Source organism: Mobula birostris, chromosome 5 (genome assembly GCF_030028105.1).
Source record: "Mobula birostris isolate sMobBir1 chromosome 5, sMobBir1.hap1, whole genome shotgun sequence".
Taxonomy (NCBI): Eukaryota; Metazoa; Chordata; class Chondrichthyes; order Myliobatiformes; family Myliobatidae; genus Mobula; species Mobula birostris.
Genome location: NC_092374.1, coordinates 118,475,723 through 118,501,108, shown reverse-complemented (window position 1 = coordinate 118,501,108; position 25,386 = coordinate 118,475,723). Strand labels below are relative to the sequence as shown.

At 38.8% G+C, this 25,386-nt stretch overlaps 1 protein-coding gene across 1 annotated transcript in view; it reads left to right on the top strand.

Moving 5' to 3' along the window:
• LOC140197951 (low-density lipoprotein receptor-related protein 1-like) overlaps positions 1 to 25,386 on the top strand; it is a 2,495,129-nt gene that overhangs the window by 1,123,363 nt on the left and 1,346,380 nt on the right. Inside the window, exons 13-14 of the mRNA XM_072258609.1 lie at positions 20,251 to 20,470; positions 22,639 to 22,831. Coding sequence (XP_072114710.1) covers positions 20,251 to 20,470; positions 22,639 to 22,831 — 413 coding nt within the window. The remainder of the gene's footprint in view (positions 1 to 20,250; positions 20,471 to 22,638; positions 22,832 to 25,386) is intronic.

The window sequence follows — 25,386 nt, the reverse complement described above, 5'->3', positions numbered from 1 at the left end:
CTACCATAAAGCATGGTAATGGCTGCATCATGCTGTGGAATGCTTCACTGCAGCAGGCCCTGGAAGGCCTGTGAAGGTAGAGGGTAAAATGAATGCAGCAAAAAAAAGGAAAATCCTGGAGGAAAACCTGATGCAATCTGCAAGAGAACTGTGACTTAGGAGAAGATTTGTTTTCCAGTAAGACAGTGACCACAAGCATAAAACCAAAGCTACACAGGAATGAATTAAAAACAACAAAGTTAATGTCCTGGAGTGGCCAAGTCAAAGACCAGAACTCAATCCAATTGAGCATTTCTGGCTGGACTTGAAAGGGGCTGTTCACTCACCGTCCCCATGCAATCTGACAGAGCTTGAACAATTTTGTAAAGAGCAGTGTGGAAAATTTACAGTGTCCAGATGTGCAATACTGATAGAGACCTATCCGCACAGACTCCAGGCAGTAATTGTTGCCAAAGGTACATCTAGAGAATACTGGCTTGAAGGGGGTGTGTAATTATGTAAACAATTATTTTGTGTTTAATAATTGTAATAAATTTACACCAATTTGTAGAAATTTGTTTTCGCTCTGACCTGAAGGTGTCCTCTCTGTTGATCAGTGTCAAAAATGCCAAATTAAATCCATTGTGATTCAATGTTGTAAAACAATAAAACATGTAAACTTTCAAGGGGGGTGAATACTTCTTACAGGCATTGTACTTTTTCCAAACCTGATATTATTTCCAAATTTTCTGCTTTCTATAGCAGGGAATATCACATAGGAGACACTGCTTCTAGGTTTTATTTGTATACTTACATTAAATATTCTCTAAATTTATCCTATTTCTCTAGATGCATTAGCGTTTAATGCCACTGAAACTATAGGCAATGATAATTTGATATCATGATGGTGACAAAAGAAGTACTTCCCTGGACATGTAATTGGATAAATGTTCTTGCTGAAGAACACAGGACTTGGCTCAGTGCCTGCGATCTCTGGAATTCCTGAGAGTCATTCCTTGTTTTTTTTTTCCTTTGCAAGTGCAATAACTGAAGGCAGAATTGCTACCTGGTTTTTGTGTCTTTATTCCAGAAAATCATTTCAAATGTTCTATTGGTTTTATATACGTGAGCCTGGAGAGGGGTGGATTGTTGTTGGTGGTGGTGAGGACAAGGCTTCCAGAACAAAATGAAGAGAATTTGTACTAAACAGGAATATACAAAACAGCGTGACTAAATGGTGTCATAACTTGCGAGGGGAAACGATAGTTGATTGATGGATGGCATTGAATAGACAATGTTTAAAGCCATCTTCAGCAGGAAGAAAGATCAGGCAATAAAAGTTAGAGCTCCTGATAGTCAGATAAAACTAAAAGAAGAAGCCATCAAAGCAGATGAAGATATGAGGCTGGGTGAGAATTAGACCAAATAATGATGATGAAGCAAATAAAAAATAAACTGAAACAGTCCAAAATGACCATGGAATGGAATCAAAGTGTCTTCTAAGAGCATGTAAATTATAAATGGGTGGTAAGAGTAGAGCTGGGACCAATTAAAGACCAAAAAGGAGATTGGGTGTATGCAGGTGTATGACAAGGCTGGGAATCTAAATGAATACTTTGAATTTTTTTCTGCCAATGATGATAAAGTTACAGGAATTTGGTAGCTGATGTGATGAACAAGGGGCATGAGAATGGTTACGATAACTAAATCCTGATGTCATACTAACGAGAGTAGGAATTGAAATTCCAGAGCTACTGGCCCCAATTCAGAGAACACAGCCAAATGAATGGCACACTCCTGGTTTTGGCATCTGTTTGGCTGAGTTCTCTTAACTACAAATAGATATGACAGAGCTAAAGTGGGAGATCTTCAAAAGTGAAATTTTGAGAGTACAGAGTTTGTATGGTCCTTTCAGAATAAAAGACAAATATAACAGTTTAATGAATATTGGTTTTCAAGAGATTTTGAAGCGGTGATTAAGAAGAAGAAGTAGGTGCATTGCAGGTATAAGAAGACAGAAATAAATGAGGTACTTGAGGAGTATAAAAATGCAAGTGAACACTTAAGAAGGATATCAGGAGGTTTAAAAGAAGCCATGAGTTTTCTCCAGCAGGTGAGGTGAAGGAGAGTCTCAAGGCCTTCTACAGGTACAGTAAGAGCAAAATGGCAAACCACACAATAGTCAGTGGGATTTAGAGGAGAAAATTTGTAGAGAGATTGCAGACTTGTGATAGTAGGTGATTTTAACTTCCCACATTTTGAGAGGGACTACCATACTGTAAAAGGGATGGATGGCATAGAGTTTGTCAAATGTATTCAGGAATGTTTCCTTTATGAATACATAGAGATCCCACCTAGCAGGAGTGTGATAGCAGATCTCCGTATAGAGAATGATATAGGGCAGGTGACAGATGTTTGACACCAAGTTTGGGGTTGAGGGGGTGGTGCATAATGAATTAGGCTATCAAAACTTGCAACGGAATCTGGACCAGATGGACAAAATAAGCTGAAAAATGGCAGATAGAATTTAACGTAGACATGTGTGAGGTGTTACACTTAGGGAGGACAAACCAGGGTAGGACTTAAACAGTGAGTGGTAGGGCACTGAGGAGTGAGGTAGAACAGAGGAATGTGAGTACAAATCCATAATTCCTTTAAAATGGTGTCACAGGTAGCCAGCTCATAAAGACAACTTCTGACACGTTGGCCTTCGTAAGTCAAAATAATAAGTACAGGAGCGGGGATGTTACATTGAAGTTGTGTAAGATATTAGTGAGGCCTAATTTGCTATTGTGTTCAGTACTGGTCACCTATGTACAGGAGTAATATCAATACGATTGAAATAGTGCAGCGAACATTTACAAGAATGTTTCTTGTAAGTGAGGACCTGAGTTAAATGGAAAGACTAAATAGGTTAGGGTTTTATTCCCTATCATGGAGGAGAATAAGGAGAGATTTGATAGAGGTATACAAAATTATGAGTGGTATGGATAGTATTAATGCATCGAGATGTTTTGTTTTCCATTGAGGTTGTGTGAGATTAGAACTAGAAGTCATAGGTAAAGGGTGAAAGGTGAAATGTTTAAAGGAAACATGAGGAGAAATATCTTCAGAATGTGGTCAGAGTGTGGAACAAGGTACCAGCAAAAGTGATGGATTCAAGTTCAATTTTGACATTTAAGAGAAATTTGGATAGATACATGGATGGGAAGAGTATGGAAGGCTATGGTTCAGATGCAGGTCAATGGGTTTAAGCAGATTAATTGTTTGGCATGGATAGATGGGCCCATGTGCCTTTTTCTGTGTTGTTCTGTAATCCTGTGACTCTATATGAGGCCCAAAAATGCTCATGATGCTCCAAATGCGGTCTGATCAATGTTTTCCAAAACCTCAGCATTATATCCTTGCTCTTATATTCTATTCCACTCAGAATTAATGCTAACATTGCATTTGCCTTCATTACTATGAATTCATACTGCAAGTTAACCTTTAGCAAATCCTACATGAGGGTTCCCAAGTCCCTTTGGACCTTTAACTTTTGAATGTACTTCCCATTTAGAAAATTGTATGTGCCTTTATTCTTTCTATCGAAGTGCATGATCCCATTGCTGTATACACTTCCCTATGCTCTATTCTATCTCTCATATCTTTGCCCATTCTCCTAAGTACTTCTGCAGGTTCCTGATTACTCAACACTACCTATCCTTCCACATAATTTTTGTATCCTTTGTAAGCTTGGCCACAAATTCATCAGTTCCATCATTCAGATTAATTAACATATAACATAAAAAGTAATGAACCCAACAACAACCTGTGCTAAGCAATACTAGTCACCAGCAGCCAATCAGTAAAGCTCACCTTTACTCCATTCTTTGTCTATCCAAGCTTGTATCTTTCCTGTCATACCATAGGCTCTCATCTTGTTAGTAACCTCATGTGCAGCACCTTATCAAAGGCTTCTTCACAGACTCTCCTTTACCTATCCTGCTTGTTATCTCCTCAAAGAATTCCAACAGATTTGTCAGCCAATATTTCCCCTAAGGAAACCATTCTGACTTTGGCTGATTTTATCACATGCCTTGAATTATGCTGATATACCATCCATAATAATGGACTTTAACATCTTGCCAACCACTGAAGTTAGGCTAATTAGCCTATAATTTCATCTCTTCTGCATCCCTCCCATCTTAAAGAGTAAAATGATATTTGTGATTTTCCAGTCTTCTAGAAACATTCCAGATTGTAATGATTCTTGAAAGAACACCACTAATGCTCCCTAAATCTCTTCAGCTACCAATTTTAGAACCCTAGGGTGTAATCCATCTGGTCCAGGTGACTTACCTACCTTCAGACATTTCCCAAGCACCTTCTTACTCGCCTCCGTTTCTTGGGTATTGCTGGAATATTGAAGGTATTTTTCACTGTGAAGACTGACAAAAAATACTTATTGAGTTCATTTGGCACTTCATTGTTCCCCATTATTACCTCTCTCCCTCTAAAACTTCTGGTATCTTCTTTTATATTATTAGCTAGCTTACCTTAATATGTCATCTCTTCTCTCCTTTTTGCTTTTTTCATCCCTTCTGTTGGTTTTTAAAAGCTTCCCAATCCTCTAGCTTCCCAATAGTTTTTGGTATATTGTATTCTTGTCTGTTGCTTCTATGCTGTCATTAATTTCCTCCGTCAGCCTTGGTTACCTCTTCCTCCCTTTAACTTTCTTCTTCTTTTTGGGATGAAGCTTTCCTGCATCTTCTGAATTACTCCAAGAAACTCCAGCCACTTCAGCTCTACTGCCATAGTGCTCCCTCCCAATCAACTTTGACCTGCTTGTCTCTCATGTCTATATATTTACCTTTTCATAAACGTAATAACAATTCATCCAGTTTCAGCTTCTCCCTCTCCAACTGCAAGGTGAATTCTATCATACACCGATCACTAGCTCCTAATGATTCCTTTTCCTGAAGCTCCTTTTCCCTTGACTAAATGCACAAAAGTTAGTATTGCTGATGTGGCTTGTCATGATATGATTCTTCATTATATGAAAGACTTTTGAAATGATTTCTAGTACAGAGGTTGAAGAATTAATAATTACAATTCACAGATTTTTTTCTTATTGATGTGGCAGTGAAAATTCCAATTCAAATCATTGATGAACTACCTAATTGCTTTAATGTAGCTTTGAAGGAAGCTGGCTGGATAAATTATAGTGGATTCATGATTCTTTCGGTGTAAACGACTCTTATGTTAATGGCAGTTAACTTTAGCGTAAGGCTCTGCAGGAGCTTATTGTTTCTACCTTCTACTATTACAAACTAAAAATATGCATTGAAAGTGAACTTCTAGGGGAAGTTTGCATCTCTTCTCCATAATCCCCTTAATGCCAACTATGAGACAGGGATTCATTATTCAGATAGGGATCACATATGACTGTATTAGGTGTGATTTTGAAATCTGCAGTAAATAGTGTCAGGCCTGCAATGATGCATGACATTGAAAACTCAGCCAGGCACATTCAGACATCAATACATTGATATCCCAGATGAAGATATTAATTCACAGCTCCCAATGACTCCCTAAATGGCATGTCAGTGCAGTTGTTTCTTATTTTACTTGGAGCTGTACATGAAGGATGGTAGTTGCACATTGGTTACACATCTGCCAAAAAAGCAAAGCTGGGTTATGAAGTCCGTAGATGATGCCATCTCATATATTAATGATGCTGGAAGATCATAATCTATGCTAAGTTAATTAGTTCCAAAAGTGTCTAATCCAATTTTTCAGTGGCTGAGGCATCCATCAGAAATAGTCCCAATCGTGAAAACATGAACAAAAGTATTGCAACTGCTCAACAAAGGTCTCTTGTGCCAATTTAACACAACAGTGATCATTTCTAACAAAAGCTCTGCACGTCAGGAAAATGGAACAGGCATTTTCCATTTTTGGCAGCCTTTTACACGGCTGTACTAATGCAATGCAGTGTGTCCATTGCAAATGCAGTGTAAAAGGCTGTGCATTCTTCCTATGATTCCTTATGGCAAATTGAAAAAGCTGTGATCTCTGCAGAAAGCTGTTGTTAGAAGTCACATTTTAACACAACAATCAGGTTGAAAATAAAACTGCCATAGATTTTTGGGAGAAATTCCTGAGCATAATATTCGGAAAGAAAATATGTGTGCAATGCTTTGTTTGTGTTGAAGAGGTGCACAAAGACAAGTTATTTAACAATTACAATGAGACCTTCAAGGTGTCCTTGAAGGATCAATTGTGAGCTTCGATAATAATGGCTGCAGGAATTCTGTCATAATGGAAAAACATTTCCCCTCTATTTCTGCACAGTCGGACCATAAAGTTGTGTGGGATATTAAAAAAAAACTGAGAACATGTACCTCATAAAATAAAATAGTGTAACATTAGAGAGGATACATACATTGCAAAATAATTGTAAGATTGTTTAATTTGTATTGTCATGTACCCCGTGACAGGTTAAAGAACCAGCAGAAATGTAAAACACTTTGGATTCCAGTATTGCTATTAACTAATGGTATTTATTAGAAACTAGGCAATACAGTAATATAAAATGCAGATATATCAAACAGGTTAGCAACGATTATATATGTATACACAAGTGTGGAAATATATGAAAACCAAGCTTCTTCAAGTCTAGGGGTAAGTAGATAGTCTCACAGAGATGACTAAAGTTTAGTTCAGTTCCTGGTATTGAGGAGAGGGAGAGGGAGAGGGAGAGATTTGAGTCTTCAGGTGAGCTGAAGCCGTCGATCTTCCCGTTGTCCTCCCAAATCCTTTAGAAGTCACCGACTGTGACCACAAGAAAGGGGACCATTCTTCTGTGGTGAAATTATCAACCCAGGTGAGGATTGTACACACGAATAACTCCCCACTGGTCACAAACTTATCACACTGCGAGAGCCACTGATCAATCCGCCTGATCGATCCTCCAAAACCCACCTTTTCTGTGGGCACAACAGAGCTCATTCAGTGTCCAAAACCATATGTCTACGTCTAGCAGCTAACCTTTTATTCATCTCACAGTGCTGAGTAGCAACTGTCCATCAAGCAGCTCCTCCCTTCTCTCTCTGTAAGAACTTGGAAGCTGCTAGTGTCCTGGTAAAAGTATAAAAAAACTGTGAGCAGTCTTCACCTCTCTCTCTTTCCATGGCAACCAAAAGCTGACAGCAGTTGTCAGTGTTCTTGTAAAGGTGTAAGCACAAGCTGAAATGCAGACTCTGCCACTCTCTCTCACAGCAGTAATCCAAAAGTTAGTCTCAGTTCTTTTTTGTGCCTTAAAATGACAGTCCACAGCAAAAAGGAACCCCAGGGGCACATAATAGTATAATATCTTAAAATATTGATTCAAAGATTCAAAGTACATTTATTATCAAAGTATGTATGCTGTATACAACCTGAGATTTGTCTACCTGCAGACTGCCACAAAACAAAGAAATATCATGCTCTCATACGGGGGACAGCTGGGAGGTGGACCCAAATGCAAGACACAGACACTGAAGCACTAGGAACAGGACTAGGCATGACAAGGAAGCAAGGGAAGTGGGGAAGAAAGGATGCTGGACATGACACAGGTCCTGGACAAGAAAAGGATACAGAGCCTGGTCTAGGACTTCACTAGGATAGCAGAACCAGGTCATGGAACTTGGAAATAGGAGCCTGGCCTAGGACTCCGAGCCAGAGTCTGGACAAGGACCTGAAACCTGGGTCTTGACGCGGGCTCGGATCCCGGATCGAGGCGAGGACATGACGGGGCTTGGGTGCCTCAAGGCGAGGACATGAAGACAGAACCCAACACTAGGTAGCAGCAAACAGCCAGACCTACCTAGTGAAGGCATGGACACAGAGACAGTTCAAAACAACAATAGACAGTTCCTTATCTTGCTCCAGCAATGGAACTTGACAGTGTTACAGGCAAGGCGAGGCAAGGCTAGACAAGGCAAGGCTAGACGAGGCAAGGCTAGACGAGGCTTCAGACAAGGCAACAAAAGGGAAGGGATTCAGACAAGGGGTATAGACAGGAACAATCCAGCAGCCAGAGGTTGAATCCTGAAGCTATTTATGAAGCTAGCCCAAAGGAGAATCAGCTGCCTCAACAGAAACTGGGGAAAACCAGAAAACCTGGAATAAGGAACATGGACCAGACTGTGAACCAGAATGGGATATCACGGACTGGACCATGACACATGGAACCTGCTCAAAGAAAGCATCTAACACCAAACATGCAAAAAAAGAACATATCTTGGAAACAGCAAAAGGACAAGTGAAAAACACAGAATATAAAACATCAAACCATTGAAACAGTACAGGAATTTTCATGAAGTTTAGTTCAGTTCAATTTAGCGCTGTGTCATTCATTGACTGCAGGTCGCTGAGCCAGTGCGTCCAATCAAAATCACTCAAAATAGCAATTAAAAAAGGAGTAACCAGAAACTAGAAACATATCATAACATAATTAAACCTCGCCCAAGATCCAAGAGTCTGGCACCTCCCTCTGGGAGCAGCGAGAGAGAGAAAGACCGGTCAGACGAAGGCACCTTTCTCTGGCAGCAGCAAGCGAGAAGGAAAGAAGGAGAGAGAGAGAGAGAAGGAGAGAGAGAGAGAAAAAGAGAGAGAGAGAGAGGGAGAGAGAGAGGGAGTGAGAGTGGTCAAACACTGACAGATGGCACTGAACACTCACTTGCCTTCCACGCTCATCCTTGTTGATCTCAATCTTGCTCTCTGCTTTAATCAGTGAGATCAGCGAGAAATGAAGTCGATCATGGGCTCGCATCCCGTCTCCAGGCTTCTTTGTGTCCAGGCTGCACATTCCACTCCAAGCCTCACCGAAGTCCCTCGGAGACAGTAAAGTACCAGATCATTCCATTGACCTGAAAACACACCATCAAAATGTAAATCACAGGTTCCAATAGTAGCAGAACCATATCTGAAAGAAGTAGTTTTGTGAGCTATCTGAGACCATGCTTTGTGCACATTGTTCGTTGGTGCCAATTTCTTCTTCTGAAAGGTGAAAGCCAAAATTTCTCCTTTAAGGATTTATTTTTCTTTATAGCTACTTATAGGGAAATTAAATAAATTATATTGATAAATTAGTGGCTCTGTTTATCTTGCCTTTATTGCCAATGCAGCCATACATCAAAGGATTATAGATTTGTTTATATATTTCAGTCTGAAATTTGCAATTTTAAAGATATTCTGTTGAATCAAAACTGTAGCTACTCTGGGGGGGGGAGGTTTGGTTTACAGTTAAAACTATCTTAAGTTTATTTGTCAAAGGACATGAAGAACCCATTCATTCTCTCTGACCACTTTCACCATTTAATAGTTTATTGTTGTTCTGAATTTCAATATTGTTTGCCTGCAGTATCTCTGCTAACCTTTTCACACCTCTTACTATCCAGAAAACATTTTAAATGTTATTATTTTATTTCAGTCTAAAGGTAGATGATGATGCAACTTTTGAACATTGAAATCCATGCTTTTCCAATAACTCCTGTAACTTTCTATTCCATATTTCTACAACTAATTTATCTTCACCAAGTTAAAATAAAGCTTAATTTTCATTCGGCCATGCAGGGTAATAATATATCACGAGAAGCTGAGACTCCATTGCAGTCTGGAATAAGGTTTATTGACATAATCCGATATTGAAAAGTAAGACTTTATCCTTGCTAACCATCTCTTAACTCCCAATCACAAAATTTCTTTCAATTCCATCTGCTTTCAATTCTACTCATACGAACTTACTTCCATGTGCTATATTTTTACAGATTTTCTGCAAAATGGACAGTGATACTCTCACATCCTCCTCTAGAGTTTAAGAATAAGGGGTAGACCATTTAGAACGGAGTTGAGGAAAAACTTATTCACACAGAGAGTTGTGGTTCTGTGGAATGCTCTGCCTCAGAAGGCAGTGGAGGCCAATTCTCTGGATTATTTTAAGAAAGAGTTAGATAAAGCTCTTAAAGATAGCGGAGTGAAGGGATATGGGGAGAAGGCAGGAAAGGATACGGATTGTGGATGATCAGCCATGATCACAGTGAATGGTGGTGCTGGCTCAAAGGGCTAAATGGCCTACTCCTGCACCTATTGTCTATTGTCAGCCCACATTCCTTTGGGATCCGATGGATTACATCACAGCCTGGTATAGAGGCTCCAAAGCACAGGTTTGCAAAAGGCTGCAAAGGGGTGCAGACTCAGCCAGTTCTACTCCAGGCACAACTCCTTCATTGAAATATTCCCACAACCAATGACTCACTTTTAAAGATTATTCATCTCATCTTCTCAATATTTGTAGATTGTTTGTTATTATTATTTCTTTCTTTTTATATTTGCAGTTTGTTGTCTTCTGCACGCTGGTTGAATGTCCAAGTTGGCTGTCTTTCATTATGGTTATTATTCTACAGATTTATTGAGTATGGTTGTATATGGCAACATATATGTACTTTGATAATAAATTTACTTTGAACTTTGAACCTGCCCCATTATTGAGGTGCTACCTCACGAAGATTGCACAGGTTACCAAGGACCTTACACTAACGTAGAGTTTGTTCTATTTGTTTTCTTGTCAAACTTGTGCATCATTTACAATTGACATGCTGAGAATCCTGCTTATACAATGCTAGGTCCCTTGTTCGTGGTCTTCTGTTACTGTAAACCATCCACTTCAAGGTTTGGTGTGTTCTGCATTCAGGGATGCTGTTCTGTACATCGCTATTGTAATATGTGGTTTTCTGAGTTACTGTCGCCTTCCTGTCAGTTTGAAACAGTATGACTATTCTCCTCCGAAATTTCTCATTAACAAGGCATTTTTGCCCATGGTACTGCTTCTCACCAGATGTTTTTTTTTTGTTTTCACACCATTCCTTGTAAACTCTCGAGACGTGCATGAAAATCCCAAGAGATCAGCAGTTTCTGAGATACCCAAGCAACCCTTTCTGGCACCAGCAATCATTCCATGCTTAGTCTCTTTGATCACCTTTCTTCCCCAATCTGATGTTTGGTCTGAACGACTGAACCTCTTGACCATGCCTGAATGTTTTTGTGCATTGAGTTGCTCCCACATGATTGGCTGATTAGACATTTGCATTAGCAAGCAGGTGTACAAGTATACCTCATAAAGTGGTCATGGAGTATTCATATATACACTACAGGGAGGGGGGAATAAAAGGGATCCGGCACCATTAAAAGTATATGTCCCTGGGCATTGCACTGGGCTATAGGTGGGAATAAAAGCAGCTGGAAACAGTACACATTGGGGTTAGATTTCATTTTTATTTTTAGTTGCCCACCAACATTCCCTCTGTTGCTTATTCTGGGTGATTACAATTAGGCTATTTATCTTCAGCAGCTCCTACAAAAATGATATCAGAAGCTATCAATTTGTTCCTCTTTTTCTCAAACAAATAATTGCAGATTCTTTTTAACCCATGGCCCACTCCTTATATCTCAAGCTTTTGAAAACTATAACTTTTATCTGTTAAATTTTCTCACTTACACCTGTTAAAAAAAAGTTCAAGTCTGTCCCAAGCCTTTGTGGCCCATCAGGCTGGTGCTTATGCCGGTTTCTGTGGCATGAAGTGACTGAGAGTATGAGACTCCCCCTGCCCCCCCACCCCCGGATAGGATGCCAGTCTATCGCGAGGTTAACCCCCAGCATTTTGCCGGTACCCATTTTCAGCTGGGTAGACTGGAGCATCGTGTGGTTAAGTGCCTTGCTCAAAGACACAACAGGCTGCCTTGGCCGAGACTCGAACCCACGACCTTCAGATCGTGAGCCCAATGCCCTAACCACTTGGACATGCGTCACACTACACCTGTTAAACCAAGGCATAATCCATCTGATTCTAGCAACTTGACAATCACAAATCAGTTGTTTTTCTTGTCGCCATTTCTTTAATTACTTTCATCTCCCGTAGACCATTCCTTGTGAAGACAATGTACCCATTTTAACAAGTCTTTCCTTTTACCTAAGCTTCCAATGAACCTCCATCAATTAACAATGCATAGAGATCTGTTGATTTGACAGCATGTTTGTCTTCCCAGCTGTGACCAACCTATTCAATATTTTTAACAGGCAGTTCCAATAGAGTAAACTGAAAGATGATACATCACATCCTTTTTTTTGACAGAAATTGTCTTCCTGTCATTTATATTCAAGTCTTGTCCTTTATCCTTTTTCTAAAAATAATTTGATGATTAGTTTTTTTGGAATTATGTTTGCTCAACTTGCATATAGCAAGTTCTTTTTAAGCTTCTGTATTTTCTTGATCTTATTCATCAACTCTATTGTTCTGCCTGCTTTGAAATCTCCTTACCAAGGGTACGTTTTGAAAGTAGAACTCATTTCCTATCACCACCTGGTCTCTGTTGTCCATAGTGCATAATTTCAGATCATCCATCTATATTTTTGATCAATTCCCCTTTCAGAATCAGAACCAGGCTTATTATTACTGGCATGTATCACAGAATTTTTTGTTTTACAGTATCATAATATTGCAATGCATAATAGTGATGATGCAACCAGTTAGGATGTTCTCCATGGAATACCTGTAGAAATCTACGATTGCCTTTGGTGACATACGAAGTCTCTTCAAATTCTTTATGAAATGTAGCCACTTCCATGCCCTTTTTATAATTGTATCAATATATTGGGCTTAGGATAGAGCTTCAGAGTTGTTGACACCCAGGAAATATAAACTGCTCACCCTTTCTACTGTTGATTTGTCAATGAGGACAGATTTGTGTTTGCTCAACTTCCCCTTCCTGGTCCACAATCAATTCCTTAGTGTTACTGATGTTAAGTGCAAGGTTGTTATTGAAACACCACTCAACCAACTGATCTATCTCACTCTTGTACACCTCCTAGTCACCATCTGAAAAGTGCTAACAATTGGTGCATCATCAGCAAATTTATAGATTGAGTTTGAGGTATGCCCCGACACACAGTCGTGGGCGCAGAGATCATAGAGCAGTGGGCTAAGCATGCTTCCTTGAGGTGTTGATTGTTAGAGAAGAGGAGATATTATTTCTGCACTTACTGTGGTCTCCTGGTGAGTAAGTCAAGGATCCAGTTGCAGAGGGAGGCACAGAGGCCCATGTTTTGGCGCTTGTTAATTTGAACTGGGGATATGATTGTGTTCAACACAGAGCTATAATCAATAAACAGCAGCCTGATGTAGGTATTGCTATTATCCAGGAGATCAACGAGCAGGTGGCGAGCCAGTGAGATTGTGTCCACTGTAGATCTATTCTGGTGACAGACGAATTTCAACGAGGCCCTTGCTTAGACAGGAGTCGATTCTGTTCATGAATAACTTCATCAATTTTTTTTTGTCTACATTCTTTGTCTATTTTGTTTCAAATGACACATTATAAAGTCTTTGAAAACACAAAACAGCAAATGCTACCAGGCTACATAATTGATGAGCACTGAAAAGCATAATTATGATTTCCCAATTCATAAATATTTTATTTTTTAAATAGATCACATACGTTTATCAAAACTGAAGGTAAAGTCTGTGTGTTTTTATTCTTTTTAATGATACGCCATTACTTCTATTTGATGTTCAGAATCATCATTTGGTATTTCCATTTTGTATCTTCAGGGGTATGATTTAGTAGCCATTACAGAAATGTGGTTGCAGGGTTGAAATAATTGGGAATTAAACATCCAAGGGTATCAAGCAATGCATAAGGCTGGGCAGGAAGGTAAGTGAAGTGGGTGGCGCTCTTAATTAAGTCTGAGATCAGGGCAATGGGGAAAGATGAAATAAGATCTAAGGAGCAGAATGGTGATTCTGTCTGAGTAGAGATTAAAAATTGTAAAGGGAAATAAATCACTCGTGGGAATTGTCTATGTGCCACTGAACAATGGTATTACAGTAGCACAGGAGATAAACCAATAAGTATCCAATGCATGCAAGAATAGAAGGGCAGTGGTCATAGGGGACCTTAACTTGCACATAGATTGGGTGGATCAGGCATCCTTGAGGAGGACTTCATAGAATGCATCTTGATAGCTTTTTTGAACAGCATATTAGTGAAGCTACAAGGGGAAAATAATTTCTTAGATCTGGTCCTGTGCAATGAGACAGGTAAATTAATTATATTGTAGTTAGGGATCTTCTTGAAAAGAGTGAAGATCGCAGTGTAATTGAATTCATCATACAAGTACAACAGTTTCATTTAAAAACAGGGTACTCTGGCTAAACAAGGCACACTACAACAGGAGGAGCTGAATAGACTGGGAAAGGAACACAGGCTCATTAGTGGGAGTGTTCAGGAACAGTAGAAAACTTTCAAAGAGATTTTTCACAGTGCTCAACAGAAATATATTCCAGTTGAAAGCAAGGACAGTAAGGATGGGGAGAGCCATCCTTGAATAACTATGGAATAAAATAAGTCATTGACTAAAAGTCATGCATACAAAATCACCGGAGTCATGGAAAACTAGAAGATTAGGAAAACTTTAAAAACCAATACAGAACCACTAAGCAACCAATAAGGAAAGGAAAAATCATTTTTATTATCTGCTTTTATATTCTGTGTTAGTCTACGTTCGTGATCTGTTTCTTATAATTATATAAAGCAGAAAACGGTAGCTAAAGTGAATGTAGGATTGTTGGAAGATGAGAAAGGTGAACTAATATTGGAATCTATGGAAATGGATGAGCCTTTAAATTACATATCCTTCATGGTGAAGGATATGTCTAACATGCCAAAGAAAGGTGTTATGGATGCGATAGGAAATGAGGACCTTGATGCCAATCACTGACCTTGAGGTAGTGATGAGCATATTAATGGGTTTAAACTTAGACAAGTCCCCTGGTCTAGATGGGATGCATTTCAGGGACAGTGAGAGAATTGGCAGAAGTTATAATGTACCTGTTTATAATAATTTACCACTATTTTCTGGACTCAGGGCAGGTCCCAGCAGATTGGAAGACACTAACATCATGCCACCATTTAAAAAAAACAGATGTAGGCAAAAGGCAGGTAAGTATAGACCAGTTAGCTTAATATCTGTAGTTGGGAACATGCGTGAAGTTATCATTAAGGAAGAAATAGCAAATCATCTGGATAGACGTGGTTCCATTAGGCAGACAAAGCTTGGATTCAAGAAAGGCAAAACAGCTGTACTTCTTAGACAATATAATGAGTGTCATGGATAGAGGGAAACAAGTGGATGATTTATACTAGGCTGTCCAGAAGGCAATCAATGAGGCGCCCCATAGAAAGACTTATCCATTAGATAAGGGTTCATAGTGTTGGAGGTAATGTATCAGCATGGATAGAGGAATGGTAGTCAATAGAAGGCAGAGATTTGGGATAAATGGTGTTTCACTGGTTGGCCATCAGTGGTGAATGGAATGCCACAATGGTTGGTGCTGGGCCTGCAACTGTTCACAATATACATAAACAGTTTGGAAGATAAGACCGAGTGTAACATATTTCAGTTTGCTGATGACACTAAATTGAATGGAAAAGCAAATTCTGCAGAGGATGCAGAGAGTCTGCAGAGAGATATACAAACGTTTGTAGATAGATTAATTGAAAGGACAAGGGTTTAGCTGATGGATATGATTATTGACTTTAGAAAGGAAAACAGAAGATCAGATTATTATTTAAATGATGAAAGACTGCAGCATATTGTTGTGCAGAGGACTTAGGAATGCTGGTGCGTGAATTGTAAAAGGTTGCTTTGCAGGTGTAACAGGTTATTAAGAAGGCAAATGGAATGTTCTTCATTGTTAGAGAGACAGAATTTATGCTTATGCTGCAATTCCACAGGATACTAGTGAGGCAGCAGCTGTAGTGCTGCATGCAGATCTGATCTCCTTACTTGAAGAAATATACACTGGCTTTGGAGGCATGCAGAGGAGGTTCACCAAGCTGATTCTAGAGAGGAAGGGGTTAGCCTATGAGATTAAGTCACCTGGGACAATACTCACTGGAATTCAGAAGAATGAAAGGGGATCTTAAAGAAGCATATAAAATTAAGAAGACATAGATAATATGGTGGCAGGAAACTGGATTCTGCTGGTGAGACTAGAACTAGAGGACATAGCCTCAAGATTTGGGGAAATAGATTTAGTGCGAAGGTGAGGAGAAATTGCTTTTTCCAGAGAGTGGTGAATGTGGAATAATTCTCTGCCCAACGATGCAATAGAGACTACCTCATTAAATATATTTAAGAACATTTAGAAGGATTTTTGCATAGCAGGGGAATAAAGGTTTATAGGGAAAAGACAGGTAACTAGAGATGCATAAAGGCCAGATCAACCATGATAGTGCTTAATGTCAGGGCTGTATCAGCAAACCAGATGGCCTAGTCCAGCTCCTATTTCTTCCTTCAAGATTTGATCAGATGGAAGATTAATATCATGTAAAACCTATTTCTCCTTGTAGCTCTTCAGCAAAAGAGGAAATAACAGCGATGTTTGCTTTTCAATGGGATTTTTTCTCAGAAAATGTAAAATGTAAAAGTGTAATAGAGGATTGCCTGTCAAGTGTTAAGTTATTTGTTTTCATGGAAAATGCAAGTCTGCTGGACTAGTTAACTTTCAGGAAAAGGTACTGGTGAACACCAAGCAGTATTCTGCGCTTTGATTTACATCAATTGCTAATATTGGTGCAGAGAGGAGCATCTCAGAAATATCCTATTAGAACAGTTTTCATTCTAAAAATCTCAGATGTAGTTTCTGTAATGTAAACAGTAACTCATTGTGAGTCATCAAATGGGAATTTAATTTTTTCCTTCTTACCAATATTTCTTGCCTTTATGAAATATTGTTAATACTGCTATGTCATGATACACTGATATAAAAAGGCATCCCTAAGTGATATATCTTTAATTATGTTGTGATTGATATGAATATGGTTCCTGGTAGATGCATTGAGGCTCTCTGCTCTTGTTCCCAGTGAAGGAAGTCAGTTGCTGATTTACAATTGATTACCAAGTCACAAGAAATACATCCATCTCATATACTTTAAATTTTGCATATACTCTTTGAATGGTAAATAATTTTACCAATGTACATATATGGATATATCTAATGATCCTTCCAAATTCTCTGGATGGCCAAATGTGATCATTAACATATTTAACATTATTAACAAGAAAATTCCTAGTTTCTCTTGCTCTAGGAATTAACATTTCTCCAGGACATGTTTATGAAAATACCTGAAATTCTATTCTGAGCGTGTCTTCTTGGGCTGGAGCATAGGTTAACAAACTGGAAAAATGGGAGAAAAAACAGGCTCTGTGTCAAACCAGGCATTGTTTTTTTAGTTAGTATGTGGATTGTATTTTCTCGTTGTAACCTTGTGGGTATGTAGCATCCTTAGATTGCTTATCTTTTATGTCTAATTGTTTGTCTTTGGACTAGCTCTGCATTTTCACCATGTGTTACAGGTGTCTCATTTGGTATCATGGGGATTGTCAAGCTCTCTGTGTATTTATCAGTTTTATTCAATTTGGGGTAATGGAGTAGCATGAGATTTTCAATATTTCAACATGTAGCTGTTGTCTTGGGCTCTATTGCTTCTACTCAACACTGGGGTTGTCTGATTGGTCCTGAATCCCCATGTGTTCCAGGGTATGTTTCAGGGGGGCTTGCCAACCCTTCTCTGCTTGGTCGCTGTAAATTCCTGTATGGTGAAATTCTGACCAAGTTCTTCTGTGTATCATGAGTGATTTCTCTTCTTCAAGACTCTATGTAGTTTGTCTGAGATCTTGTAGGTTTTGCTGGTCATTTCTACAATAGATCTTTTGTTTAGTTTGAATTGCCAAAGTTTCTGGGAATCCTGTACTTGAGTATGCTAGTGACCCCAACACCCTGAATTACGTGTGCTTCAGTTCCTATCATTTTGCAACAGAAAGGACTTAGACAGCAGTGGTTAGTTGAATGGTGGTTTGTGGACTGTTCATCTCCTATCCATGTAAACAAGAAGTGTTGGAAAATCTTCAAGATATTCAAACTTGTGGCCTTTTGAATGGCCTCAGTTAAATCGTAGGATCTCGGTTTTGTCTCATGGGCCACTGTTAGATGATTAATCAGGTGTGTATGACCTGATATACTTATTGCTGTCAGGTGAGGAATGCGTTTTGGTTAAGCCAGGATTATTAAAAATTCAAGAGCTTTAAGGCCTTGTATTATAACTTTCTACAATATATCAATTACAATCATTTCTGGTGTGTAAATGCCCAGTTAAGCTAAATAGTAGATGGCACATAAAACCTCTGATATGTTTAATAAAAGGACTCACATCAAAACAATGTTAAGGGTCAAGTTCTTGAAGGATGCAAACGAACCAAACACACGGAAAGGCAGAAATTTATGTCCAGGTTTGCGTTCAATTGAACAAAGTCAGTCCAAGTGAGGCACTTCAATTGGTCTAAAGTTCCAATATTTGTAGAGAAAAGTTTAAGATTTTTGCTTATGATTTTAATCTTTTGACCTAGTGACCATACTAATGAAGATGAAGAGATAGTCAGTGTTACCTTTAACTTTACCGCCATCTTCACTGACAGGTTTGGCCTGAACCCCTCCACCACAAACTCCCACTGTCGTTCACCTCTCCCTCTTCTTCTGATTGTCCTATTCACTCATCTACTTATCAGAATCCAGCATTGGTATCACTGCTTATCTTCTGTCAACAACTGTCTCCCATCATCATAATCCCCTCTCCTTTCCTTACTCCAGTTGTCACTTTTGAAAATTTTCTCCTCCCTCTCTCTCTCTCTCTCTCTTTCTTTGCATCCTTCTATAATTTACCTGCCAGTCTTCCAACTTCACCCCTGCTTACCTCCCCTACCTAGTCCTACCTGCCAGTCATCTTACACCCCTCCTCAGTCCACCATTTGCCTCAGAGGCCTTTCTTACCACTGCCTTTCTCCTCTCATGGCCTATTGGTCTCTCCACTCTCAGTTCTGATATAGGGTTTCATACTGAAAATGTAGACAATTTCTATCCTCCCACATGGGCTGATCAACCTGCTGAACTATTTTGAAATGTCATGTGGAAAATTTGTCCTAATTTGTCAATTTAACAGCAGAGCTTTAATACTGTAAACATAAATTTGATCAGAAATGAAAACGAATGTAGTTTTCTGAGCCACTAATGTCATTATTAGAAAAAGCTCTGCATATAAAGTAAATGGAAGGCACATTGAGTAATTTTTACACGGCGGCAAATATACATTATGGTCCCAACAGCAGGGATGAGACTTCCCAAAGGGATACAAGTGCACTGTTATCAATGCTGTCAGTGTCTTCACGGTCCCTCTGGAGCCAACGCCTGATTCACGTGCATGATGCATGCAGTAAGAGCCCTGTGATGCCTTGCCAGAAGCAGCAGGGTGGAGATGCTGATCCCAGCAGTGTCATGAAAATTTCAAGTTGAATTTACTTCACATGCTTCACTAAGTTGTATCATCAATTTCACTTGCTGCTTCTGTCTGGAAAAATAAGTCTTCTAAACCAGTCAACAAACTTGTCCATTTGATTACCAAAAGAAAGTTACTTCTTCTGAGCTAGAAATTGTTCTTCGGCTTTTGCTAAGATGATGACTGAAAATGCACTCTTGTTCATGAACAATACAGATGTTAGAGTATTATTTTTAATACAGCTCATTGCTTATTTAACGTTTGATAAGGTGAAAACACTGATGTTTGTTAATTCAACTAAAGATTAACTTTATTTATAAGTAGAGTAGATAACAGCCAATGAAGAAATGCTGTAATACAGTTGACCATATAATCAATGACTATCAAGCAGAGAAGATGGTTAGAAGGTACAAAATCTTGTATCCTACTGTTTATTAGGATATGTTCTATCCTACATCTTACAGTATTTCAAATCAATGCTTAAAACATATAATGCTTGTAGATTGCACAATGGCAGTTCCATCAAGAAATGTAGAAAAATAGCATTTTTTGAAGCTTACTACAAATAGAATTTTCTAAATATATATTTTGACCCATAAATTTTAATCTGTTAGAATAGGTTGGTGATGAAAGGAAATTAAGTATTTCGATGATCAGCAAGCACACTTCACACTGGGAAGTGTCCGGCTGAATGTTCAAAGTTAAGCAAAACAGTTTGGGAATAGATGCCAACATATTGCCTAGCAGTTTGTCGTTTGATTGTATAGTGCCATAAAAAACATCACTTTGCAGCTTAGTTTCTAAGCCATTGTGTTTACTGCTGACTAAAGCTTTAATGCATTACTGCATTGCGTGCAGCTGGATGTACTGGACAGATTGGGAAGAAGAAGAGATCGACAATATGACAGGAAGAATTGAAAGAGCATGGATGGATGGCTCCAATCGACAAATCTTTGTAACAACGATGATGCTTTGGCCAAATGGTTTAACAATAGACCTGACTACTGAGATCCTATATTGGTGTGACGCATACTATGATCATATTGAAAGAATCTTTTTGAATGGCACAGGGAGAATGGTGAGTATGATTGTTATTTTTGTTGCAATTAATGTATAAATCCTGGCGCTAGAATTCAATTGCTAGGATTTTAACAAAATTTTGGGCCCACCACCTATTAAAATTCAACCTCCTCTTCAAGGGGTCAAACATAAAATTTGCAAAGGTAACAAGAAATTGATAATGCAACCATTTAAACAGATATAATTTCCTTTGTTCCAGAAGATTTTGTGCCAGTTGTACTCAGACAAAAGAAAGAGAAGGTCTTTAATTGGTTAAGCAATTTAACCTTGAAAGCCACCATTCATTTCGGTACGACCTACCTGCTTTCCTCAAATATTGTGAACAGGTTTAATTATAAAGTAGAATTATGCCCTGCCATATTAATAAATATCAAAATATCACTTGTCATATATATATATATATATATATATATATACCATCAACGGTTAAAATATTGATAGTGTTTGATTATTTGCATTACTTTGCTTTAAAGAATCACCACCATAGTCAGTCAACAATGAATCAACCCAGAAATAACAGACTTTAACATCATCTAACAGGTAACTCATAAAAACAAGAAGGAAAGATTTTGAAATATACAGAAATGGAGCTGAGAGACAGAAGAGAGCTAGTACTATGACCGTGCATACAGGCAACCCTTGTCATCCCCTCCCATTTCTGCAATGGCTCTTTTCCTAGCTTGTGACCTAATTTCCTAGTGGCCAATCTTCCTGCCTTCCCACTTCACAGTTTGTGGACAGCTGAACATCCAGTTCTCCCAGGGTTACACACAGCAATTTAACATACTGTAATCTCCCAAATACAAACTTGCTGCCTGCATGTCCATTCTGCCACTTTATTGGTTGCAGAGGAGAGAACAAGTTGACCTGAGTAGCATCCCATGAAGCACTGCAGATACTGAGAGATGAGTATGGTACACGTAGTGTATCGTAAGGCCCTGTCCAGAAACTTCAACACCTTATCGGTTAACAAAGGCTTTTTAATATTTCAAAATGCTCCTGATGGAGGTATTTTAAAAACATTTCTAATATATTCATATAATTATTTAAAAATTGATTGAAGCAAATTCTGGGGTCTGAGGACTCCATTGGTCAGAGTTAACCATGGATATTGCATGCTAGCAGTCTAGCTAGGCAAGCCTGGGCAGTATGATATGGAGTGCAAGCTGTTGTCCATGCAGCAAGCTCCCCCTCCCCATCTTCACGCATCTGATGAACCCAAAGGAATGGCAGAGACTGATAGAGTTTGGTACCAGAAGAGTTGCAGGAGTTGCCAGTCAGCAATGAACCCAATGCAGGACTGTCTTAGGCACTCCAGCTCTGGATTTTTCCCTCGGGGTTTACTCCTGAAGTGTTCCCCATGAGTGAGTGTAGCCGCAAGGCAGCAGAGGTTTGAAATCAGAGGTTTCGTTCTCCTAAATGAGCTGCCAACCATGGCTGACAAGCCCCACCTGCCCAAAGCAACTGGTTTTAAAGTGCCAGTAACCCACCTTTGACCCTTCTCCTATCAGTAGAAACGGTAGTGCCGGGCTTAGTTGCTAAGCCACACGTGAAGGCCAATAGCTGGACATCGTTGTCAGAGGCTATTTGAGGCAAATGGAATTGAGAGCATTTCATAGGTAGTGGGAGCTTGTCTCCATTACCAACCTTGGCTATAACAAGTTTAGGATCTTTAAGGCACATTAATTCATACATGAAATTTTTACATCCATTTAGGGAAATGAGAAGAAGAAAGAGACGAACAATGCTAATAGAAGTATGATTTGTCCTGATTCACAACTGGCTGATGACTGACAATCCCATCAGCTATCAATCAGCACCATTTGACTGGGTGTCTGATAAAAGCAAAGCCCAATATTAGACTTACAGTAGGCTGCACTCTTCCTGCAGAACCCAAACATTGCTCCATCAGACTATAGGCCTTCTTGCTTACTCAGTTATGCTTAAAAAAAACAGTAAAATGAGTTTTTTCTGAAAATATGTAATAACCATAATTAATTCAGTTTTGGACCGTGATGATATATTTTGCAAAAAAATAACATTTTTTAAAATACTTCTCATATAAAATTTGTATTTTCTTTGTTGATTTATTACATTTTATTACCAATTTCTGTTCAGTTTGAATGTTATTTATAATTAGCTCTTACATTTTTACAAATATTTCAGATAGTGTATGCTGGCAAGGAAGTGAATCACCCCTTTGGCTTGTCACATTATGGAAAGTTTATTTACTGGACTGAATATACAAATGGATCCATTTTCCAGTTGGACTTGCTGACAAGAAACGTTACACTGCTTCGAAAGGAAAGACCACCGTTGTTTGGGCTGAGGATTTATGATGTTCAGCAACAGTTACAAGGTAATGTACATTTGCAATGGTGAAGCAGTTATTTTTTCACTAATTGAACAAATCTCTGAAAATAAATTGTGCAAAGGTAAGAGAGATTATATTCTTTATATCTTGTTATTCATTACTTCTTGGTGTAAAAAGCTTAAAATGGACAGCAAAATGAAATATAAAAATAAAATTCATCCATCATGATTTATAAATACTATTCAATTGCAAAATAAGGCAGTAAAGAATCACTTGTGGGATTGCTATAACGTGTGTGATACTTTCCAGGAGTGTCTAATCAATCATTTATCAAAAATACAGAATCATCTCTGATATTTGAATAATTTTCTTTGAAAGCACACATTTCATATGCTGTTTTCTATTTCCACCTTGTCTTCACTTGGACAAGCTGCTAAAAACTGGCAAATTGAAACTGACCTCATCCTGCAACTGTAATACGCAGCAATGGACTTTCCTGAAGGGAAAATAAAAATCATAGACTATAGGATATTCAAGTTCTGTAATTTACAGTTGATGGCATAAAATAGTGGATTATGAAATAATAAGCTATATATGCTTAAGGGAATTGGGTATTTGTGCATACATATGCACTGTACTTGCTATGGACAGAAGTTGGAAAGTTCCTTTTTTCTGTAATAATCACATTTCTGGGTCTCTGAATGACTGTGCTTTATAAAATAATTGAAATAGATAATCTCATATCAACCATAATCCACAGTCCTTTGCAACTGACAATAAACTCAGTCTTTGCTTTCAATAATCATCCTTTCAATTTTTTGTTGTTATTTCACCTCTCTTCTGATAGGAGAGCCCAAGAAATTCCTGCTCCATAAAAAAAATACCAAATGGGCAGTTGAACTTTGATTTAACGTCTGAATGAATAATACTGTGTATGTTTCTGGACGTTTCAGTGCCCATCAGGAAATTTTATTCCAATCTATTCAGCTGTGCTCACATTTGTTCTGATACCTTCCTTCTGCACAAAACAAACCCAGAATTTATCAACTGTAGCATTACAGTCAAGCTGCGATTCTCTTGGGATTTTCAACCTCATTAGACTCAAGAAAACTGTAGTTCTTTTTATTCACAGAACCATCAGATTTAACTCAAACTGCTTTCACTAGAACTCTGTTGTTAACGTGCCAACAATCTCACAGCGATCTATGGGTTCAAAAACAGCGTCGCAGATCTTCGATTACTTTACATGAGGAGGCCAAGGTCACAGTCATTCCTGGCTTCCTCGGATTCAGGATCAATCCTGGTTCCTGCTGATTTTACCATGTATTACTATTTGCTGCACACTGCTACACTCAAGAGATCATCCAAAATTAATACACTGGGAGAGAAGACTTGGCTCCTGTGGGCATTTATTCAGCCCACAGGAGCAAATCAAAGTGCACAACAATTTACCAGCAAAGCAAGCATCTATCTCCAAAGTGCAAGCATTCATAGATGGCATACATACACTGTTACCACTTACAGAGACCTCCTTGGCGACCTCCTGCCAAGGGAAACCAACTGTAATTTTGCAGGATCTCCATGGCTCCTTTACAGAAAAAAACATGCTTCCTGTAAGCATCATTCAGTAGTACCACTTCCTTGTAGTTAGAAGAGTGATGCTTGCGTTATGGTGTGTTGCTTAAATATTTGACTGCAAGGTCAGAGTTGCCAGTCTAAAATGATATTATGTGTAGCATTACACAGAAAAACCTGACAATGCAATTCAATGAATCTCAACTAGAAGATTTTGACATTTAAAGGAATTTTAGAAGAGTGTTATAGTGATAGGATGTCAGTGAGGTCATATCTGGAATACTGTACTCAGTTTTGGCCCCCTTGCATTAAAAAAAAGATATAGTAGCATTGCAGGTAGTCCAATGGAAATTCACTTGACTAATTCCTGGAATAAGAAGGTTGTCTTATCAAGAGACATTTCACCATTTGGGTTTGTATACCTTGCAGTTCAGACAAATGAGAACTGATTCTATGTAAAGAATAGTTGTGAAGAAAAAGAATTTCAGGATGTATATTAATAATACATCGAAGCAAGCACAACACAGGAAACCTGAAAGAACTAAAAAAAAACAAGTCTGTACCCCACCCTAAACCCTTTGAAATGGTTCAATAAAAATGAACAAGTGGAGCACCCGCTTACCAGTCCAGAGAATGGTTACGTTCCATGGCCTAGCAGCAAGCACTGAAGACCTGAAAGAACTAAAAACACAAGAAGAGGCATGAGAGGCATTGATCGTGTGGGTATTTAGTGGCTTTTTCCCAGGGCTGAAATGACTAACATGAGAGGGCATGGTTTTAAGGTGCTTGGAAGTAGGAACAGAGATGTCAGAGGTAAGTTCTTTTTAAAAAAAAACGCAGAGAGTGGCGAGTGCGTGGAATGCGCTGCTGGCGACGGTGGTGGAGGTGGATACACTAGGGTCATGTAAGAGACTCTTGAATAGGTACATGAGGCTCAGAAAAATAGAGGGCTATGGGTAACCCTTGGTAATTTCTAAGGTAAGGGCATGTTTGGCATAGCATTGTGGGCCGAAGGGCCTGTATTG